A 19458-nucleotide genomic window follows, 5' to 3' on the forward strand; every position below is an offset into this window, starting at 1 on the left:
TATATAAAATTAATGCTATTATAGACTGGGCTGCAAGGGGGAGAACTCCTCAATAAGCCTACGTAATCATGGATGAAGGAAAAAATAATCTTGGCCCTGATGAAGACATAGAATTTGCGTTAAACCAAAATATTTCTGTATCTATATAGATTTGATAACCTAAATTAGATTTATCCTGTTGCTTACCAATGAATATAATTGTAAAAAGTTTTTAAAAATGTGATGAGCTATAGTAAAAGATTTCACAATTTATTCAATAAAATCAACCGTATTTTATGAACAGTTTTATGCTTTTAATTGTATGATATTTATAGTCCACGATATTTGTAGTTTTAATTCACAATTAGAATACCAATTGAAGAATTACTTTAACTTTTTTTCAAGCCGAGTCTTCTGTTGGTTAATCATACTGAACAACCATCTATATTCACTATTTCTCATATTGTATTATAGTTTCATATAATTACATTAGCCTCTTCTGAAAAATCAGGTTTAAATCTGTATTATACAGTAATAGTATAATAAATATATTATATATAATATAACTTCCCCATTTTCATAATTTTCGTAACATGAGCCGGTTGTAGTAAACGTAACGAGTTGTTACGTTATTTTTATCAATATTTTATTTATTTATTTAATTTTTTTTTGTATCAGTTTTATTAGTAATATAATCTAGGGTTTTCTGTTTTTACTTATTTACTAAATGGGATATAATCAATAAGAATCAATTCTAAAACATTAACATTAACCCTTTCATAATGCGGCTTAGTAATAATATTATTGACGAAGATGAAATTTATATTTTAAATTACTTAATATCATAATTTTTAATGGAGTTAATATTCATTTAAATATTTTCATTAAGAAGTTTCTAGGTAATCTTAGTAAGTAATTTAGTAATGAAAAAAGATGTTTGTGTATCCAATAGCATATATATGATTTTAGAGACCTGCGACAGCCAAGTTTTGTAATCATTCAAGCTCATTCAAATTTGAAATATGTGACGGTATACTGTATATACTTATACTTGTGTGATTATATAATTATAAAATATTAGATATTCATTGAAGTATTGCACATAATATTAATTTATGGGCAAAGTTAACTTCCATGTTATCAATATATTTTATCTGCATTTTCAATTTTTAAATTTTTGAGTAATCATTCCACGTCTTTAAGATAGTTGAATCGGGTCGCCCATAGCTCAGTGGTTAAGACACAGTCTTACAAATTTGATGTCTATTGGCGGTGCCGGTTCGAATCCGGCCTTGGCCTTGGGCGTTGACATTTTTCATTGCGTGGCGGTCCCACAAAATGAAGAGCTTTGACCCCCCAACCATGGTTAGGCAGTATAGGACTCCAATGGGAGTCTTGGCCGAAAAAAAAAAAAAAAAAAAAGATGAATTAAAAAATTAACAAGTATTGCAGTTATACTAATAACGCTTAATTTGATTTTAACAATATATTGCACCTTATATCTTATAATCATAAAAAAAAAAACTTTCATCTAATTTTTATACAGGATTTGTAAAATCGGTCAACACTTTATTATTTTTAAATTGATAATTATCGGCTAATCAGTTTCCGTCCTGTCTGTTCAAAAATCTTCAACTTTTGTTGATATTTTGGAAAAAAAATCATGAAATTCATAGCCTTACTTATTTTTAATATAAAATGTATTAATTCATTCATTAGGAAAGTTGAAATAAAAAAAAAATCTATTTTGACTCAAAAGGACTCGAAATTTTCTCGATAGGCCGCCTACAAGAATCCAAATATAGGTCTAACCTTCATTTTATTGGAAACAAAGTTTTCTTCTGATAGGATGATTATGAAGCCTATTATTTAAATTTCAGGTCAATTTTTCCCTAAAACTGAACAGAGGCAAAGTTTCTCCAATGATTTTGGCTGCCCTTGCCTCTTCCTTACAAAGCCACCTTTCCTGTACAACGCCTACATAACAATCTCTCTGTATTTTTCGAATATCGCCGAAAAGAAAAAAAAAGTATCAGCTGAGATCAGTATCGTAAGATAGGGATTGTTGAGATCATGTTGGTTTTATAATCACTTATGTGAGTCTAGTAAAAAAGGTGATCTAGTAAAAGTGCTCGTATGCGATGGAGTTTCCGGAGTACTTCTCACGTGTACCATAGTGTTCACGCCTGAGTCATATGCCATTTCTACCTCACTTCAGGAAACACCTTTATGTGTAATGTAATTAATTAAAGGAATGAATCAAAATCTGTTCTTAGAATTTTAATCAGGTATCTTTTACTAGACTGTGAGAAAACTATAGTATTTATATCGTATCGAATCTTTAATTTAGCATGAGTGAAAAAACAAAAAAAAAATCTTCACATAATTCCTTACCAGCCTATTCTAGGCAGAGTCTGAAACTAGAAGTTTATTAAGTGAGTCTGCACTCAAAGATATAGAATTTAAGAAATTTGAACTGCACAGTACAATACAGCTTCAGACTTGAGCACACGGTAGGCTAATGCGTCTTCTAGAAAAATTACTTCGCGCTTAATTTGTAAACACCTTAGAAAATGAACAATTAAAAATTACTGTAAAAAAAAAATTAAATCATGGAATACTACATTTAAGCGTTCATATAGACATTCTTTTAGTTTATTTCAATAAAATAAGAAATCTTTTGATTTATGTCAGACTTTATCAGGTCGACTCAGGGTACAGTATTGCGTTTTTGGAAACTTGATAGACTTAAATTAGGCAGATATAAGTTGCAGTCCGAAAACACTGCGTACAATGAGTACAATTCTTTCTAGCAGAAGCATGTATGTAACCCAAGGAATTTGCTACAATTGATATGAGCTATCTACGTACCAAATTTCGTAAAATTTAGATTTATGATAGTAGATGGTTGGGGAGTGAGTTAAGGCGTCACCTTAGTAACTGTAGCGGCGCTAGTCCGATTCCAGCCTGCGCCGTTGAATTTTTGTTTCTTGGCTACCACAGAATGAAAACTTGACCCTCCCACTCTGCTTAGAATAGATTGGTCACCTAATGGATAACCCTTTCTTTGTCAGAAATGACCGGGAAGAGAACAAATAAAAAAAAAAGATAGACACGGATCTAAATTTATTCCTAGATGTCTTAAAGGTGATAGGACATTTGAGATTTTCTATTTATTTTTTTTTACTTTGTGCACAAATAAAAATTTTTCCTATGTTCCTTGTGTATTAGAATATAAACTATATTAAAAAAAAAGCAACATTAAGTTTAAATAATATAAGTATTGGTAAAAATTAAGGATGGAATGCGTTGTTGAAATTATGAATATAATAAAGTAATCATTTCCTCTTACATCTATAAACCCCTGCTTTCCTTATCGTTTACCATTACTTATAATATTATTTATTATTTCAATTTTATATTTTTTATTATCATGTATTCTTCCTGAAGAATACATTATTCGGGAATATTATTATACGAAATATTATTCTCTTATCTTGTTTCTCTTGGCCTTATAAAAGATATACCTCATACCGACAGTGGATGCCATTACCATGTGCCTCTACCACCATCTCCTCTTTACTTCAAATAGAAAAAATATTAATAAATTTTAAAAAAACCTCATCAAGTTAATGATGAAATATCAACAATTGATAAAACTTTTATGCAAATTCTTTGCCCATGATTAATCAAATCATTAATTAAATCATAATTTTTGTATTTTCTTTGGGCGTGCTATATGGGAGAAAGTAGTGGAGCCATTATGGAGTTCCGACCTCTGCGAGCCATCACCTTGAACAAGATATCTCATCAGGTCACGGTCCATCACAACACTGACCGATAGTCTTACGTCAGGTCACCTTAAGTCCAAGTATGCGTACTTAATCTTCTGCGTCATAATGATATTTTATAAAAGACCAATCTCGTATGAATCTTAACTATTAAATAGTATCCAGTGTGTCAATATTATTTAGTGGGGTCGTCATTTTCTAACACGTTGTGAAGCCTTCCAGACGATCTTTATTGCAGTACGCATTTATTATTGCATGTAGCAGATTATATTTTATCAGGTTAATTTTTGCGCTAAATTTTGGGCATCATCCTTGGATACATTTTGACTTACCTATAACTACATCAGAAAATAGGTTATTGGGTTTTTATGTATATTAAGACTACTTTTCAGTCAGTGGAACCAAACGAAACACCAGAAAAAAGCGGTGCTAATACTGTGTTAATAGGATCTTTGCGAAATTCTGATCATTTTGGGTGTCTTTGTGTTTGTTTTCCGATTAGCAAGCTACAAGTGAAACAATGAGATTGGAATTATTTGTCTTTTAATTATTATAACTATTATTATGTTTAAAAACAAAAGGTATTTCGTGTCAAAAATAGACCTTTTTTAGTATTAACATTAAGTGTCTCAATTTGGTTGCAATATTTGTTTAATACAAGAACACACGTACACATACGTCTAGGTATATATTGAAATAGGTTGATTTTTTTTCTTATCAACTTCAGAAAGAGTTTGTAAAATGTTTTGTTTTTATTTATTTATTGATATTTACAACTGTATAAAAAATACAATAAGTAAATTTGATCATAATGACATAATGATATGATACAGGATGTAGAGAAACTACCCAGTAGTAGAACTCTAAAAACAGTTAACAGTCTTCTTTTCAGGCGCCTCGGAGGATTGCCAGGAATGGAAGAGGAAGCAAGGTTAGAAACTAGTGGGTTTGGGTGGTTAGGGAGTTTATTATGGAAGGAATAATATCAGGTTCGGGCTAGATCGGTTACATAAGGAACATTTAGGTCTTTATGGGTGGTTTTATTAGTAACAAAATAAGGAGCATTGAGGATTTTACGAAGGATTTTGGATTGTAAAGATTGGATACGAGAGGAATTTGAAGGATTAGTGGAGCCCCAAAGCTCAACTCCGTATGTCCAGATGGGCCTTATTATTGTCATGTAGATCAGTCTTGTAATGAGTTGGAAGTTTAGACCGTTTGTCTAGCAAGTGCTGTAATAGTCGGAATCTGCGTGCAGTTTCCTGTCTTTTCAGTCTTGTGTGAGGATTCCAGGTTAGTCGTTTGTCATGATCTAGTCCAATATAACGAATCTGTTCTACAGGGGTAAGAGCCACATTATTAAAGTATACTGTAGGGCTGTCGGCAGGTTTACGACGAAGAGTAAATGGGATTTGTTGGGATTTATTTTTATCTTGTAAAATGTAATTTGTAAAAGAAATGAGTTGCTACAAATAACATAATCATGAAATTTTAAAACCCTTTCCTACTTTAACTTATTTTAGAATAAAACATGACAATTATCATAGTAAAATGTACTCATTCTTTTGAAGACTAATAATAAAATACATTTAACTAAATATATCAATTGGAATTTTTAATAATTATAAATCAGGTCAAAAGTTTGCCTCACTTTGAAGTTTTTTAAATCTCTTTGATTTAATGTTTTTAAATATTTTTGAATAAATAAGACGAAACTAAAATAGATTTTCAAATGAAATTTTAATACAACTAAAGTGCAAAAAATAATAACTGCTTCCTCCAATCGTTACGACCTTATGCCATCAGCCAGTTCATGCGAAATAATTATTAAAGTAATACTATAATTATATGGGAAATAATGATTGAAATCAATGAATAAATATTCTATATGTTATAAAACATCTTCACATTGTGATCTAAATAATTGACAATAACTATAATGAAGAAATATGTTGCTGTATATATATATATATATATATATATAAATTATATTGAAATGGTGGGTATATCATTACGTCATGATATATAAGTGTTTACACATCAAAACTGGTGGTCCTAAACACTTGAACGGCACTATGCGACATCATATACGTACATCAGATTACTACAGAGGAGGAGGGAAGGAACTAGCAAACTCATATCTTGTTAAATATCCAGGACAACAAAGTTTGTCTTAGAATAGTCTATTTTAGACTTTAGACTATTTAATTCAAAAACGATTTTAAGTTTTCACGAGTTACTTCATATTTCCTATGAGTAGTATTATATAGAATTCCGGTCAAATGTTTAGGACCGTTATTTTATATATAAAACAGACACCCTAAATCGCGAATACAGGAAGAAGAAACCGCTACCTGAAAGATAAGTCGAGGCATGGCGGTCATACCTCACGCTCACATATTATCTTACAGTCATATTCTATGTTAGGAAATTAATACAGAGCTTTGTCTACTTTGTCACACTCAGAAGGTCAATTAACCTGACAATGTTGTTAATAGTTTGTATCTCGATTACGTATAATCGAGGTCCAATTCTTGCGATCACTGAAAATTATTTTCAAATACATGGGAGTCAACTTTCTATCGTGAATTTAAAACAGCGCTTGCAAAAAGCAATAAGTAGGAACACAGTATTGACAAATATGATGAAATACTATGATCGATCATCTTAAATCTTAAATATATAAGAAAAATAGTAGTTTGATAGTTTTTATGAAAAAAAAATTTGCTTCGCTCCATTACTACAAGAATCTAGTCGTCATATAAGCTTATTCATTTATTCATTTATTTATCTTAAACTAACTGGAAGTAAAAAAAATTGGTCAATCGCTCTAAAAAAAATGTTCTCGTTTTAACATAGCACTATGTATTTGGAAAATACCACATTATCTTTCCCCTCGCCCCTATTTATAAATAATTCTCTTTATCCTGAACGTTAGGTATAAGTAACGGTCCATCCAAAGTCGTGAGGCGTCTTAAAATACGGATCATGCAATTGCCCCTAACAGTTGAAAAAGAATTATCTCCCAAGGAGGATGGAATACTTTGAATCTTGGCTCAAAGCTGGTTTTTTTTTTTTTTTTTTTTTTTCAATTTTTATGTTTTCAGTGTTTTTTACAAACCTTCCTTATATTATACAATTCCATTTTAGAAACATTTTATTGGGTTAATTGTTGACTTTCTAATATGACATAATAATGGTTCTGGTACCATTGATAGCGCAGACTGCATTAGAACAATGAGGAGCACAAGATTCAGCGATAGCTTTGATATTTTTTATAGTAACGGATCTCTTTTTTTTTAATTGCCATAATCTCTTAAAAAGTTAACTAAAAGTTTTATCTGAGTTACGTTTGTCTGTATTCATTATTAAATATAAATCGTGATGATGCTAAAGTTAAAACTGCCAATGAAATGGCCGGAATTGGGGATAAATACCTTGAGGCACCCAAAAGGTTGTTCTGTAACACAAAGTCAGTTCATATACAAATTTACAATCCTCTAACCAAATTTGGAGGGGCTTCGGTTGTGCATAAAACTTTTTGTAAAACGAAAACCCATTTTTCTGTTGTTTTGAAAACAACCAACAGAGCGATTAAAGTCCATTTGATCCAAAGGTCACACGATGTGGCCAATTGTAGTAAAGAAAATAAATATAAGTCAGACATCTAGGAGCCATGAAAACGATGAACGACCATACTCCTCCGACGACCTTGAATGCAGCGCAAAGTCTATTATTCTCGACAAAAGTACGACAATAATTTCAGGTGTTCTACGCAAGATTAATCGTGATAGCACGGCAATAAATGAATCATTTAGGCTTTGACTAATGTCGGTAATAAATCGATGTTTTCGTCATGGAATTCATCATTGCCGGTTCCCTCAAACCCTAATTAATATGCAAAAGGTATAGGATTAGCAACGGCCATATCTCGTAGGAATAGATTCGGGCCGTCGTTGAAGGCTGCCATATTTTGAAGGTTGTATGTTCTAATGATCGTTTGCGGAGACTGTGATGTTGCTCGTTGTAGTGAGCAATGCCTAACCTTCCCCGCTCTTCCTCAAAACTTTCATTTTTCACTGGTAAAAGGTCAGGCGCTGGGTAGGATGGATGCGTGCCTTAATGGGGCCATAGCCTATAAAGTCTGGCACCTCTGAACTATTGGCCCATCCTGCCTAATATTAGCTCTGTACCAGTCAATGAATGCTTTTAATGATTTTGTAATCCATATGGGCTTTAATCTTTATTTTTCCTTTTTTGGTTATCGAGTCTCGTTTGATCATTTCTTGCTATGCAAATATCTACAATAAAGTTTTACTAATTGAATCATTAGAATCTCATATTTAGCAACACCATTATATTTATACATATCTACACCGTAGGTTATAAAGTTTATAAGGTATCATTTACATTTCAGATTGTAAAAATTTCAGCTACGTGCTGAGGCCATTATAGCTTCCTCACTATTCATCTTATATGTATATAAAAGATTTCTATTGGGTAGGTAATTACCTATATTTCAAGGTTAATTATTTTTGTTCGAGATTTTATTCTCTCGGCAGGCCATTGTATTTTCGAACGGATGAGCAAAAGTTGTTTTTGGATTTTGGTAAAATATTTACTAGGCCATGTCAACACTAATCCCAAATAATCTTCCAAATTTAAGCCGCACACAAGACTGAAACGACAATAAACTGCTCGTTGATTCCGATTGCTACAACACTAACTTGACAAACGCTCTAAACTTCACTACAAAAAATTAGTGAACGCCACGATAATCAGACCAATTTGGATATATGTAATTGAGCTCAGGGGCTCTACCAAGTCATCAAATTCCTCCCGCATCCAATCCCTACAATCCAAAATCCTACGTAAAATCTGTGATGTTCCTTATTACGTTACAAATGAACGCATCCACAAAGACCTTAACATTCGTTGTAGATTTGGCCCAAAACAGATATGCGTCTTTTCATTCCAAACTCCTTACCCATCCTAACCCATTAATTCTTAATCTTTCATCCTTAATCCCTGATAACCCTCCGAGGCGTCTGAAAAGAAGATGGCCACGGGATCTTCTAATTTAAATTGATGTTTTAAGTACCACCAATGGGTGGTTCCTTCCCAAGATTTTCAAGTGTAAATGAAAAATACAACATATTTAATTATTGTATTGATTACTTGTACAGATGTAAATCACATTAAACAAATAAATAAAAAAAAAACACATGAGAGTTGTTTTTAATGCAAAGGTGCATAAAAAAAAATACATTTGTTCTTGCTTGAGCGAAAGTAGTGGATAGAATTAGTACAAGACCGTCTACAATCCACACAATACTTTTAAACAGAAATTTTAAAATGCCTGTAAACATTTTATAACGACAAACCCTTTTCAAGTTTTTTAACGAGAAAACATATTCGTTAAAATTAATTATTTTAAAATTGTAATAATAATAGCTATGTTGCATGTAATTAATTAAACCAGTTGCGCTATCTTTAGCGTTATATATTTTGTTGAGTCTCTTTTGAAATGCGTTTAGAGCCCCCTCCTAATCAGATTGACAATAAATCCAAAAATAGAGGTTAACAATACAAATATATTTTCGAATATTTATTTATCAGTTATTTTCACTAGTCGAAAACTAAATTATTTATACATAAGTAAAATGCTCCTTCAATCCTTTGAGTGAAGTTGATTCCACAGACCAAATTCCATGTTTTGCAAACTTATACTATTCGTTTTCTATAGGTATATTCACAATATCAGCCGATATGGGGGAAATCTCGATAATCCTACAAGAAAAAAATATTGAGTTACGGCCGACGTTTAGCCAATATGGATGACAATGAGGTTACAAAATGGACTATTGTTGCTATTTCGGCGAGAGCGGTTGCCACACCTCCTAACCTTTCCCATTAACGACTATACCCTCATACTGGCGCAACCAATTTCCTGTTTGTTCTTTACACAATAGTGACTGTAGGGAAGGATAAGTGCTCTTGTTTTGTACCTGCTCGATCTTGTTACTGGCTGAAGATATTACACTTTTGTGTGGCAGGGATAATGCTATTTGTGTGGCAGGGATAATGCTATTTTGTTATCGCTTAACAATTTTGTCTGACCCTGATCGAGATCGTGTCAGACTGCCCTAAGTGGATATTTATTAACACCAAAATGTTTTTTTTTTCTGAAGAAAAAAATAGATTTTCGGAATATCATTGGTAAAAATTTCATTTCTAGATAGATTAATATTTTTTTTTAATTTTTATCACACTGATTCATCATTGATAAAATTAAAATAAATTGTGAATAAAGTCGAATCTCTTTATCCTTTCCCATCGAAGCCGATTTTGGCAATTCACTACAGTCTATAGAAAATAGCTTATTCCGGGCCTAACGTACCAGAGGCCCGATTAGTAAGGAAGAGTTCTGAGGATCATACGTAGGGACATGAGACTTTTGTGCTAAATCAGCTTTGTAAACACAGAGAAAAATGGTGAACGGACAATTTTTTTAATTTTATTTTAAATTATATCTTGAAACGTCAAACCTCAAATATTATGGAGAGGGTTTATTTAAATTTTTAATGTAAACAATTAACCATTTTTTTATTATATTCAAACAAATGTATATTTTTTAAAATTTACAACTGTATAGTAAAATTCGATAAGAAAATATGACAACTTAAGGTTCTCTGGCCATATCATCTTTTCTGGCGCCTCGGAAGATTATAAGGAATAGTTTAGGATGATAAATTAAAAACTGCTGGGTTTGTGTGGGTAATAATTTTAGAATTAAAGGAGGAATATATATATATTTTTTTGCTAAATCTGGAGTAAATAGAAAATTGAGTTCTTTATGTTTATTTGTGACGGAATAAGCGGCCTTAAGGATTTTTCGAAGAATGACTTGTAGTTTAGTTGCTCAGTACTTAGTAAGGAAGTACAATCACGATCGACTACCAGCATTGTTCCTAATTAAGTATACCCACTTTACGTGGCTGAGTGAACCCCGTGGAGCTCCTGAACCCACAGCGCTATCTGTAATAATTATCTGCTACAGCCGGATTCGAACCCAGGTTCTTGAAGCACAGTGCATGTCACTGTGCCGTCTCCTCCCCAAAGCATAACTTTATATAATGAGGTATAGATAGTTGACCGTAGATTAATGATTGGAGAATTTTGTCGGGGGGTGCGGTAAGCAAAGAACAACATAAATAATACTGATGAAGACCTGAAACTCAGGTCGAAACTTCGGCATAAAATAAATGAATATGGTTTTGTTTATTTATGTTGTTCTTTGCTGACCGCACCCCCCAACAAACGTCTCCAATAATTAATATCTCTATATAGTTTTAATTTGTCGGGCAAATGATTATATGAAATTATAAATTAATTATTGTAATTAGAACCACTGCTATATTAATATTGATTAATCTATCAATGTGAATTAACTAACCAATAATTAATATATTATTGATTAAATCATTGATATAAGTTATTTAACGGCTAATGATTATCTAGTGTAATGTATTATTAGTGTGCTGTCGAAAAAATAAATAGTATAGGAAAATAAAATAACAATATAATTAATATAACATACACCACATGATATAAATCAATGAAATACGGTATAAATTACATATTTTTATATGATATAATATGATAGAAAGATAACACATTTTTTTTTCCACAGTATTCATTTACAATTAATACCAGTCTACAAACTAAATACAAGCTTTTCAATTTACTCCTTTTTTTTCTTTCCCTTCTATTTTACAACCCCTATTTCATTTTATCAACAAATTCCCCTATATAACAAATATTAGAATATTAAAAATAATAAAGTAATAAATAAATAAATAAAACAACAATTAAGATATGCGATGCATGCATGCCATCCCTCCTCTGGATAACTCCCCCACTCATTAATTTCCATGCATGTGGTGGTGTAATATTGTAAAAATATTGTAAAAAAATCATATTATTCAGCTTAAGTGACAACCTCAATGTTCCCAATCAAAAGAGCCTTTCTTTGGGTTTATTTTTTGTTAATGTTGGCATTCGGTGGAACCATTATCACATATAATATAGTCTAAAGAACATTTTCAGAACTTTTCAATGGATCAAAAATAGAACAATGTTGATCAAATGAATCAGTTATGTACTTCTAAGTTGTATTGGAACCTTATACTATACCGTTTACAAAATTAATTAAATACTGTAGTTTAATTGTTTGCCATCATTTCTTCTCTCAATGTTTCTAGTAACCGATAGTATTACTAATTATTTATTTGTACATGCAGTTATCTAGTCGTGCAGTCCATGGGATCCTACAATTACCACAACCGGCACGATCTAGCCAATTTAACAGATGTAGAGCTTTTTATCATGTTTGTTAGGAATTTTTAACTTTTTTTTTATTACAAGCATCGATACCTTTAATCATTTTCTATAAGTACCATGTTGTCGAATGAATTTCTTCTTACAACGAACGTTGGTTCAATACTATGCAATAATTTTTCTCTTCTAAGCAGCAGAATCTTTTTTTATCTTCACATTATAATTTATTATTTATTTTTTCTTAATAATTTATTATTGATTAGCTGTAAAGTTACATTTATGTAAGCTACATTCATATACTCTGTTCACAGGATATTAAATAAATTAATTAAAATACATGCGTGTGAGCTTAACACAATAAAGGTAGGTATACCGCCTGATGGTGTTTATTACGCCTTCGATTGTTACAAACACGATACATAAATATGTGTAGATAATTTTTCCCTCGGTAACTTATTATACGATAATTCTTCCCAAAAAGCAAATACTAATTATATACATATATAAGAAAATTTAAATGTATATCTTCTTAGTTTTTTGGACAGACTGATCATTAATTTCTGATTCTCTATCGTGTGAATTTATATTGGCAGCAATTATTAATATCTGATAAATTAGGAAAAATAATATCTGATTATTATTAAGAATCCTCTAAGGTAATATTTATATTGCAGGAGAGTGTACTAACTGCGTGGACGATAGCGTCGGCGGGCCAGAGATCAACAAATGGAACATGCCTATTTTCAAGTACAAAGAGAAGAGATACTACTTAGGAATTTTTTTCAAGGTATGTTACTATACTATGTAATACTGTATATATCCTACTACCTCCTTGATTAAGGTACGTAAAAAAAATATTATAAAAAATAATAATTTGTATCCCAAGATTTCCACTATGTACAAATTCAGATTGACAATCACATTTGATTCCGTTGATCCTCTCCCCTGTCAGTAATTAAAGAAATCACACCAAACCAAAAGGACTAAGTAATAAATCAGCAATATAGTAATAAATAATTATATTATTTAAATAAGAAATCAGATAAATTTATAATAATTGATTAATCAATAATTAAATAATAAATCAGCATTAAAGCAATAAGTATTTTCAGTCACACCAAAAACAACAGGAAATTTCGATCAACTAATTCAAAGACTAATTTACTTATAAACATCTCCAAAATGAGGCACCATTACACACAGCTTCTGAACTTAAGCAGCAGCAAACTACTTAATTATCTCTCCTAGTCCTGATGTACATTATAAATTTCTCTTTATTCATTCTATATTAATACCCTTTGTTTTTACTAACATCATTTATTGTTAATACAGGAACATTGATAACACACATTAAATCATAAAGTGATAAATTTTTAAATAGTAGGAGTAAATAAAAATAAAATAAATACTATAAAAAACTGATGACATAGAGAATGGAAATAAAATAGTTGAACTGTGATATCTTAGCTAGTAATTTACTATAACGCTCATATAAAAGTATAAGACCAATAAAGTGACCTGAAATTGGAACCATTAATGGCTAATTTCACCCTTTCAAACGTAAAATGCGTAACTTTTCGTAATCGCCGACTCGGAAAGTTTCGCCATACTTTTATTTTAAATATTTTGTAATTTTTTGAATATATAGACCTGAGAGTCGTTTCGTTAGTGTCTCTTCAGGAAACTTCCACAAGGTGTTTCTAGTTCGTTGTATTTTCAGGTTAAAAGCCATGTTAGCCATATCCGTCTGTGGACAGAATCACTAACATAAAAATAGTTTTTCTATATCAATTAAGCATTGGATAAGAACTAAATGTAAATTTTATTAAACTGTTATATTTCTGTCAATCTTAAAAAAATAGATAAGAATTTTACTATGAAAAGTATTATTAAAAGAACTTTTCTAAAACTATTAAAAGTGGAGTTGTTCATTTCATCAATGGCTCCAGACAAAACCTCAAAGGTTACACCATCTCTACTTTTATGAACATTGATAAAATGAACATTTAATTAATGTTAATTTAATTAAATTTATTTTTTAACTTATTTATCCATTCAAGTATTTCTTTTAACTAACTTTTTTATTATATTTTCCTTTAAATCTATGTATTAGTTTTGTTTTGGTAAAATGTATTAATTTGTTTGTTTTTCTGTAAAATGATCTACTGCTGTGACTATTATTTCTCTGGTTTGATCTCACATTGCTGTCTAATAGTGAATTCTTTTAACGGCTCACTGGAGAGAATCTGAGAGGGGGAATTCGGGAGAGTGAATTTGTCGATCAAATAAAATAAAAATGGTGAAATGGAAGGAACAAGAAAGGGAAAGAATTGAAATATTTGTATTTAGTGTATAGACTGAAATTGATTGTAAAAAGAATTTATTAATAATCCTGTGAGGAAACAAAACAAACTGTTTTCTTTCTTTTTTATTATGTCATGTAATTTGTATGTAATTTATATATGTCCGATCACGGATTGATTAGTATGCTGTGTAATGTAGAAACCCGATGTATTTGGGCAGCGTAGAAGAATAAAGTATTTGCCTCTTTTAAAATACTGAATAACTAAAAAATATATACATTACTATATATCTGAGATCTCCGATCTCCATAAACTACAGATCCTATTGCTCTTGGTTTTTTTCTCAAAACTAGGCCCAGGTCTTTTTTGCTTGGTATTTTAGATAGAAACATATGTCTGAAGAGATATAAATGTTGCATACTTCTTGTATTGATGTTGCTTCTCTGTGTTCTTAATCAGCTTTTTCATTGAAGCTGTATCATTCATTTTGATATGACCGATCTAGAACTTAGCAATAGAATTACGGAATGTTATGTACATTTCTATACGAAGTGTCTCGCTTAACTTGTCTTACAATTAAGTGCTTCATTATTTTATAACGACACTGATATAATGATATGCATTGTTACTTCTTCAAAATAGTTTTATCAGGGTGGTGTTCTTTGGTATAGACCACCACCGTTAAATGAAGTTATGCTATATATGTTTTGCTCAAGTAATAAACCACCGAGGCACGCGCAGTGTTCTCAGTATTATTATTGATTAGTTATTGACGATTAAAGATGTACATTTCGTAATAGTTCTCATTAGTAGGCTTTACATCATGGACACTTACAGTACTAATCCAACCGTAGAACTCATCAAAGAGGTAATCTGAGCTAGTTAAAACTGCTATACTTCCAATTATAGCGTTATCTTCAGCCAGCCAATTAGGACTTTAACAAACCGCTTCTGTTCTGCTCAGATCATTCTCAAACCCCAATGATATAACAAGTTACAAAATTTCCATGAAAGTTAAAAAAATATTTTTTTTTCTTAATTTTTCCACGTAGGACCCGTTTCCATTGCCCTCCATGTTCAGGACAATGATCAAGACCTTAAACGATACCTTTAGGATCAAGAACAGATCTACCTTCCCTTCCTCAGTCCTTGTTTCGCAAAATAAAAATCAACCTACAGAAGCATTGTTACGAAGGGAAAGAGTTGAAAGTATTCCGGGTTGACTGCCTTGCGAAAGGAGTCTCCGAAGGTTATCTTTGCTAATTGGATAATGGCCAATATAATCAATCTACTTCTCTTAACACCAGCTATGTCTCTAAAAGGCTACTGTGGGTTGGTGAATTTTGTATATTTATTTTTTTTTAATAGAATACCATGTATAGGAACTGTCTGGGTATTTCATTTTAAAAAAAGAAAAGAAAAGGAGAGATATATTATACAAACGAGAAAGAATAAAAACATTTAATTAATGACACGATTTATTTTTTAGACTATTCGACAGACATTATCTCTCATTCATAGGACAGTTTTTATATCTTTTAGGACTTTAAAAGAGATATTAACAATAATTAAAGCAATTTACTAACACAGGAAGCTCAAAACTCGACTGGCCTACTTTTGTTCTTGAGTTTTGTGAACTTTGAAATGAAACTTGGTAGACCTTAGTTGTAGGGAACGAAGTATCTTATGGGATGAAAACTACTTTTTAACCTCTTTCTGTTCTTTTTCAGTACTGTTGATTCTGGAATTTTCTATTTAAAGAAATCTTTTAAATGAAAGATTCTAATAGAAAATATAATTTTAAAACAATTTAATATAGATAATTTGTTCTATGGCGTAAATCACCAATAACTATAAGGCGATTTTCGCTTAAACGGTCATCAAAGAAGAATCTCTCATCTTAATCTAAGTATCCTCGCCTGGCCGAAGGAACTCAAATGCCCCATATTATGATTCTACTTTTATTCCAAAGAAAATATATTTAAAAAAGAATCGTTGGTGTTCTTTTTATCAACTATTTTAAAAAATATATTTTTTTATTTGACACTTATATGTCTTAAGTAGTTTGTTCTTGTATGATTGGAGAGCCTTAAATCGTCAAATTCCCAGATTATTATAAATTATTTTTGAAAGTGGTACATTTAAACACATAGATATAAACATAGTATGAGCTAGGGGATTTTTTTTTATTTTTACTCGAAAGAAGCTGAGGTAATTTTCAGACTTTTCTGACTCTTTTAAGTGGTTCCCAAATGCGTAATATTACAAAAGCCCCAAATCTGGTGCAATGTAACTCACTTTTATTAATTATGTCGTAATAATAAAAATTACTATATCATTTTAAAGGAATAATTAATTTTAAAAAAATCAATAAATCTTTACTACTGCTGGTCAGAACTGTTTTGTATCACCTCAATTTCTTATAACGGAAAGTCTTACATCAATAAATAAATACATTATATTAACTTAATCACACAGTTTTTGTTATATTTCTCAAGAAGTTTAAAAAGGTTTTACTGTAGTTATCAATTTTATTTTATTAATTGATCTTCAGAATCTATTTTTTCCTAAAATGCAAATTTGTTGAACTGTTACCAGTTTTCATGCTTGTTAAATAATGATTATTTTTTTAAAATACATTTAAAGGAATTCGTCGTAACTGGTTGAACTTCAAATTTTAAATGGGCCTAGATACCAGCCGCAGTGGCAAACTCAGAGAAAGTGATTAGATAATATCCAGTGAGTCTTTTAGGTTATAATTTTTTGTTCCAAATGGTTTCTCTCGAAGTATTTTAGTGCTCATAGTTTTATAGTGATGATTATCGTCATTAAAATATTATCATTTGATAATATATTTTGGCTCACAACACTTCACATAATATTACTTTTATGGACCTTGGATTTTCTGGATCACAAGCTATGTAGGATCAGTTGCTGTAGTAACCTCCAAAAAATTAATAGATCTTACACTACTGAAAATATCAGTGTCACATAATTGCCAATGTCACCTAGTAGTCAATTCTAATATATAAATTTGGAATTAAATAATCACTTATTAATTTTTATTTTCTTGGAGTAACCAGTTCTGGTTTTATAGTTTCTTTATGTTACGTTTTCTGTCAGAGATTAAACTTTTATATGCAAAAACATTTTATAATACCATTTGTCCATTTGCGGTTCTGAAAATGTTAACTTTTGATTCTTCACATGGATTTTTCTGAATTTGGAATTGGCTAATTGGTTACTGTTGATCCGAGCAATAGATATAATTGTTAGCAAAAAAGGCAAGCATGGTATTTCAAGCCGCCTCTGGTGAATAATAAATTAAATGGTATTTGATATGGGCGCAAGTCCAAAAACATAGTATAAAGGAGGAACATTCTATCAAAAGCTAATATATCCATTTCCCTTAAATAAAGATTTTTTAAATAAATTCCACAACTAAAAATAATTCATTTTAAATCAAAGCTGATATTTTCAATAATTCACATAAAAAGATAGTTACTAAAAAAAATAATTTCACTGAGTGGCACGTCCCCTTAATCATTTTTAAATAATAATCTTCCAAAAGTGGATACACTGATCTTTGATAGAATGCTCCTTGAATGTGAATAAAATCGCACACAAATGGCCATGAAGTCCGATTTTTTTTTTTTTTTTTTTTTTTTAATAATTTATTTATTGATATTTACAACTGTATACACATATATACAACAAGTAAATTTGCTGTAGGTGACATAGTGACATGATAAAAACATGTGGAGAATCTACCCATTGATAGAACTCCAAAAACATTTCTAGAGGAGAAGATCTCGAGGCCATCTTCTTTTCAGACGCCTAGGAGGATTATTAGGTAATGAAGGAGAAGCCAGGTTAGAAACAAGTGGATTTGGGTGGTTGAGAAGTTTATTATGGAAGGAACGGTATCTGGTTCTGGCCAAATCGGCAACATATGGAATATTGAGGTCCTGATGGATGACTTGATTTGTGACAAAGTAAGGAGCATTAAGGATTTTACGAAGGATTTTGGACTGTAAGGATTGGATTCTGGAGGAATTTGATGGTTTAGTGGAGCCCCAAAGCTCAACTCCGTATGTCCAGATAGGCCTTATAATAGTCATGTAGATCAGTCTTTTGTAATGGATTGGCAATTTAGACCGTTTGTCTAGTAAATGTTGCAATAGTCGGAATCTACGAGCAGTTTCTTGTCTTTTGAGTCTTGTATGAGGATTCCATGTCAGTCGTTTGTCGAGATGTAGTCCTAAGTAGAAGTCCGATTGAATCCAAATTTATGTATTTGAGCATCTTGTTGAAAATGAACTAGTTTGAGCTAACCATTTCACCGTAATGATTGGTAACAGCGTACAGACTGGGCTAGAGTAGTATGAATACAATGCAAATGAGTGAACCAATAAACAAAAGACTAAAAAGTGACAGCCAAACGAATAGCGACACATTCGTGAGGAATTTGTACTTTAAACAATATATTATAAATGTTGTTCAATGGTGGGCAGTACTGCCCCTTTTGGGACCATAGGATAATCATTTTGATGATAACTGAATGATGATCAAATGGATCAGAATCATGATGAAAAAGAACCTAGTCCTGTTTCAATATTTAGTAATGTAGTAAAAAGGTCCTACCTCAAATTTAGGAATTGGTGTAGAAATCTTCATTTTGTTAAAAGAGTTTCCTAAATTCACTGAAAAGAGATACCTAGATTCTGTCAATAGAGAGATTGCCAGTGGATGTTGTCCTTTCTAAAGTAATGGATTAAATGACTTAGAAATCCATATAATAGAAGTTAATTTTGTTATATAATTTCAAAGACTTAAGGTATCTGCTGAAACAAATATAAGACTGCAATTCTGACATTTTCAGTTGGTCCAGACAATCACACATTCAAACAAGTGGCATTTGGCCTGTTGTCCTTCTTATCGGAATTCACGTTTGGATTTTCCTTACAGGAAAATTCATATTTTTGAACACAATTTATTTTTTTATTAATTTATTCTTTTATTAATTTATTATTTTTATTAATTAA

At 31.0% G+C, this 19458-nt stretch overlaps 1 protein-coding gene across 2 annotated transcripts in view; it reads left to right on the top strand.

Annotated features, from left to right (window-relative positions):
* The window catches only part of LOC106686251 (perlucin), a 177853-nt gene that overhangs the window by 138456 nt on the left and 19939 nt on the right, over window positions 1-19458 (top strand). For both annotated transcript variants that reach the window (XM_014429439.3, XM_067045361.1), the window contains one exon: window positions 12785-12897. In XM_014429439.3, the coding sequence (XP_014284925.1) occupies window positions 12785-12897 (113 nt within the window). The remainder of the gene's footprint in view (window positions 1-12784; window positions 12898-19458) is intronic.

The sequence above is a fragment of the Halyomorpha halys genome, unplaced genomic scaffold (genome assembly GCF_000696795.3).
Source record: "Halyomorpha halys isolate HHAL.00 unplaced genomic scaffold, Hhal_1.1 Scaffold801.1, whole genome shotgun sequence".
NCBI classification, from domain to species: Eukaryota; Metazoa; Arthropoda; class Insecta; order Hemiptera; family Pentatomidae; genus Halyomorpha; species Halyomorpha halys.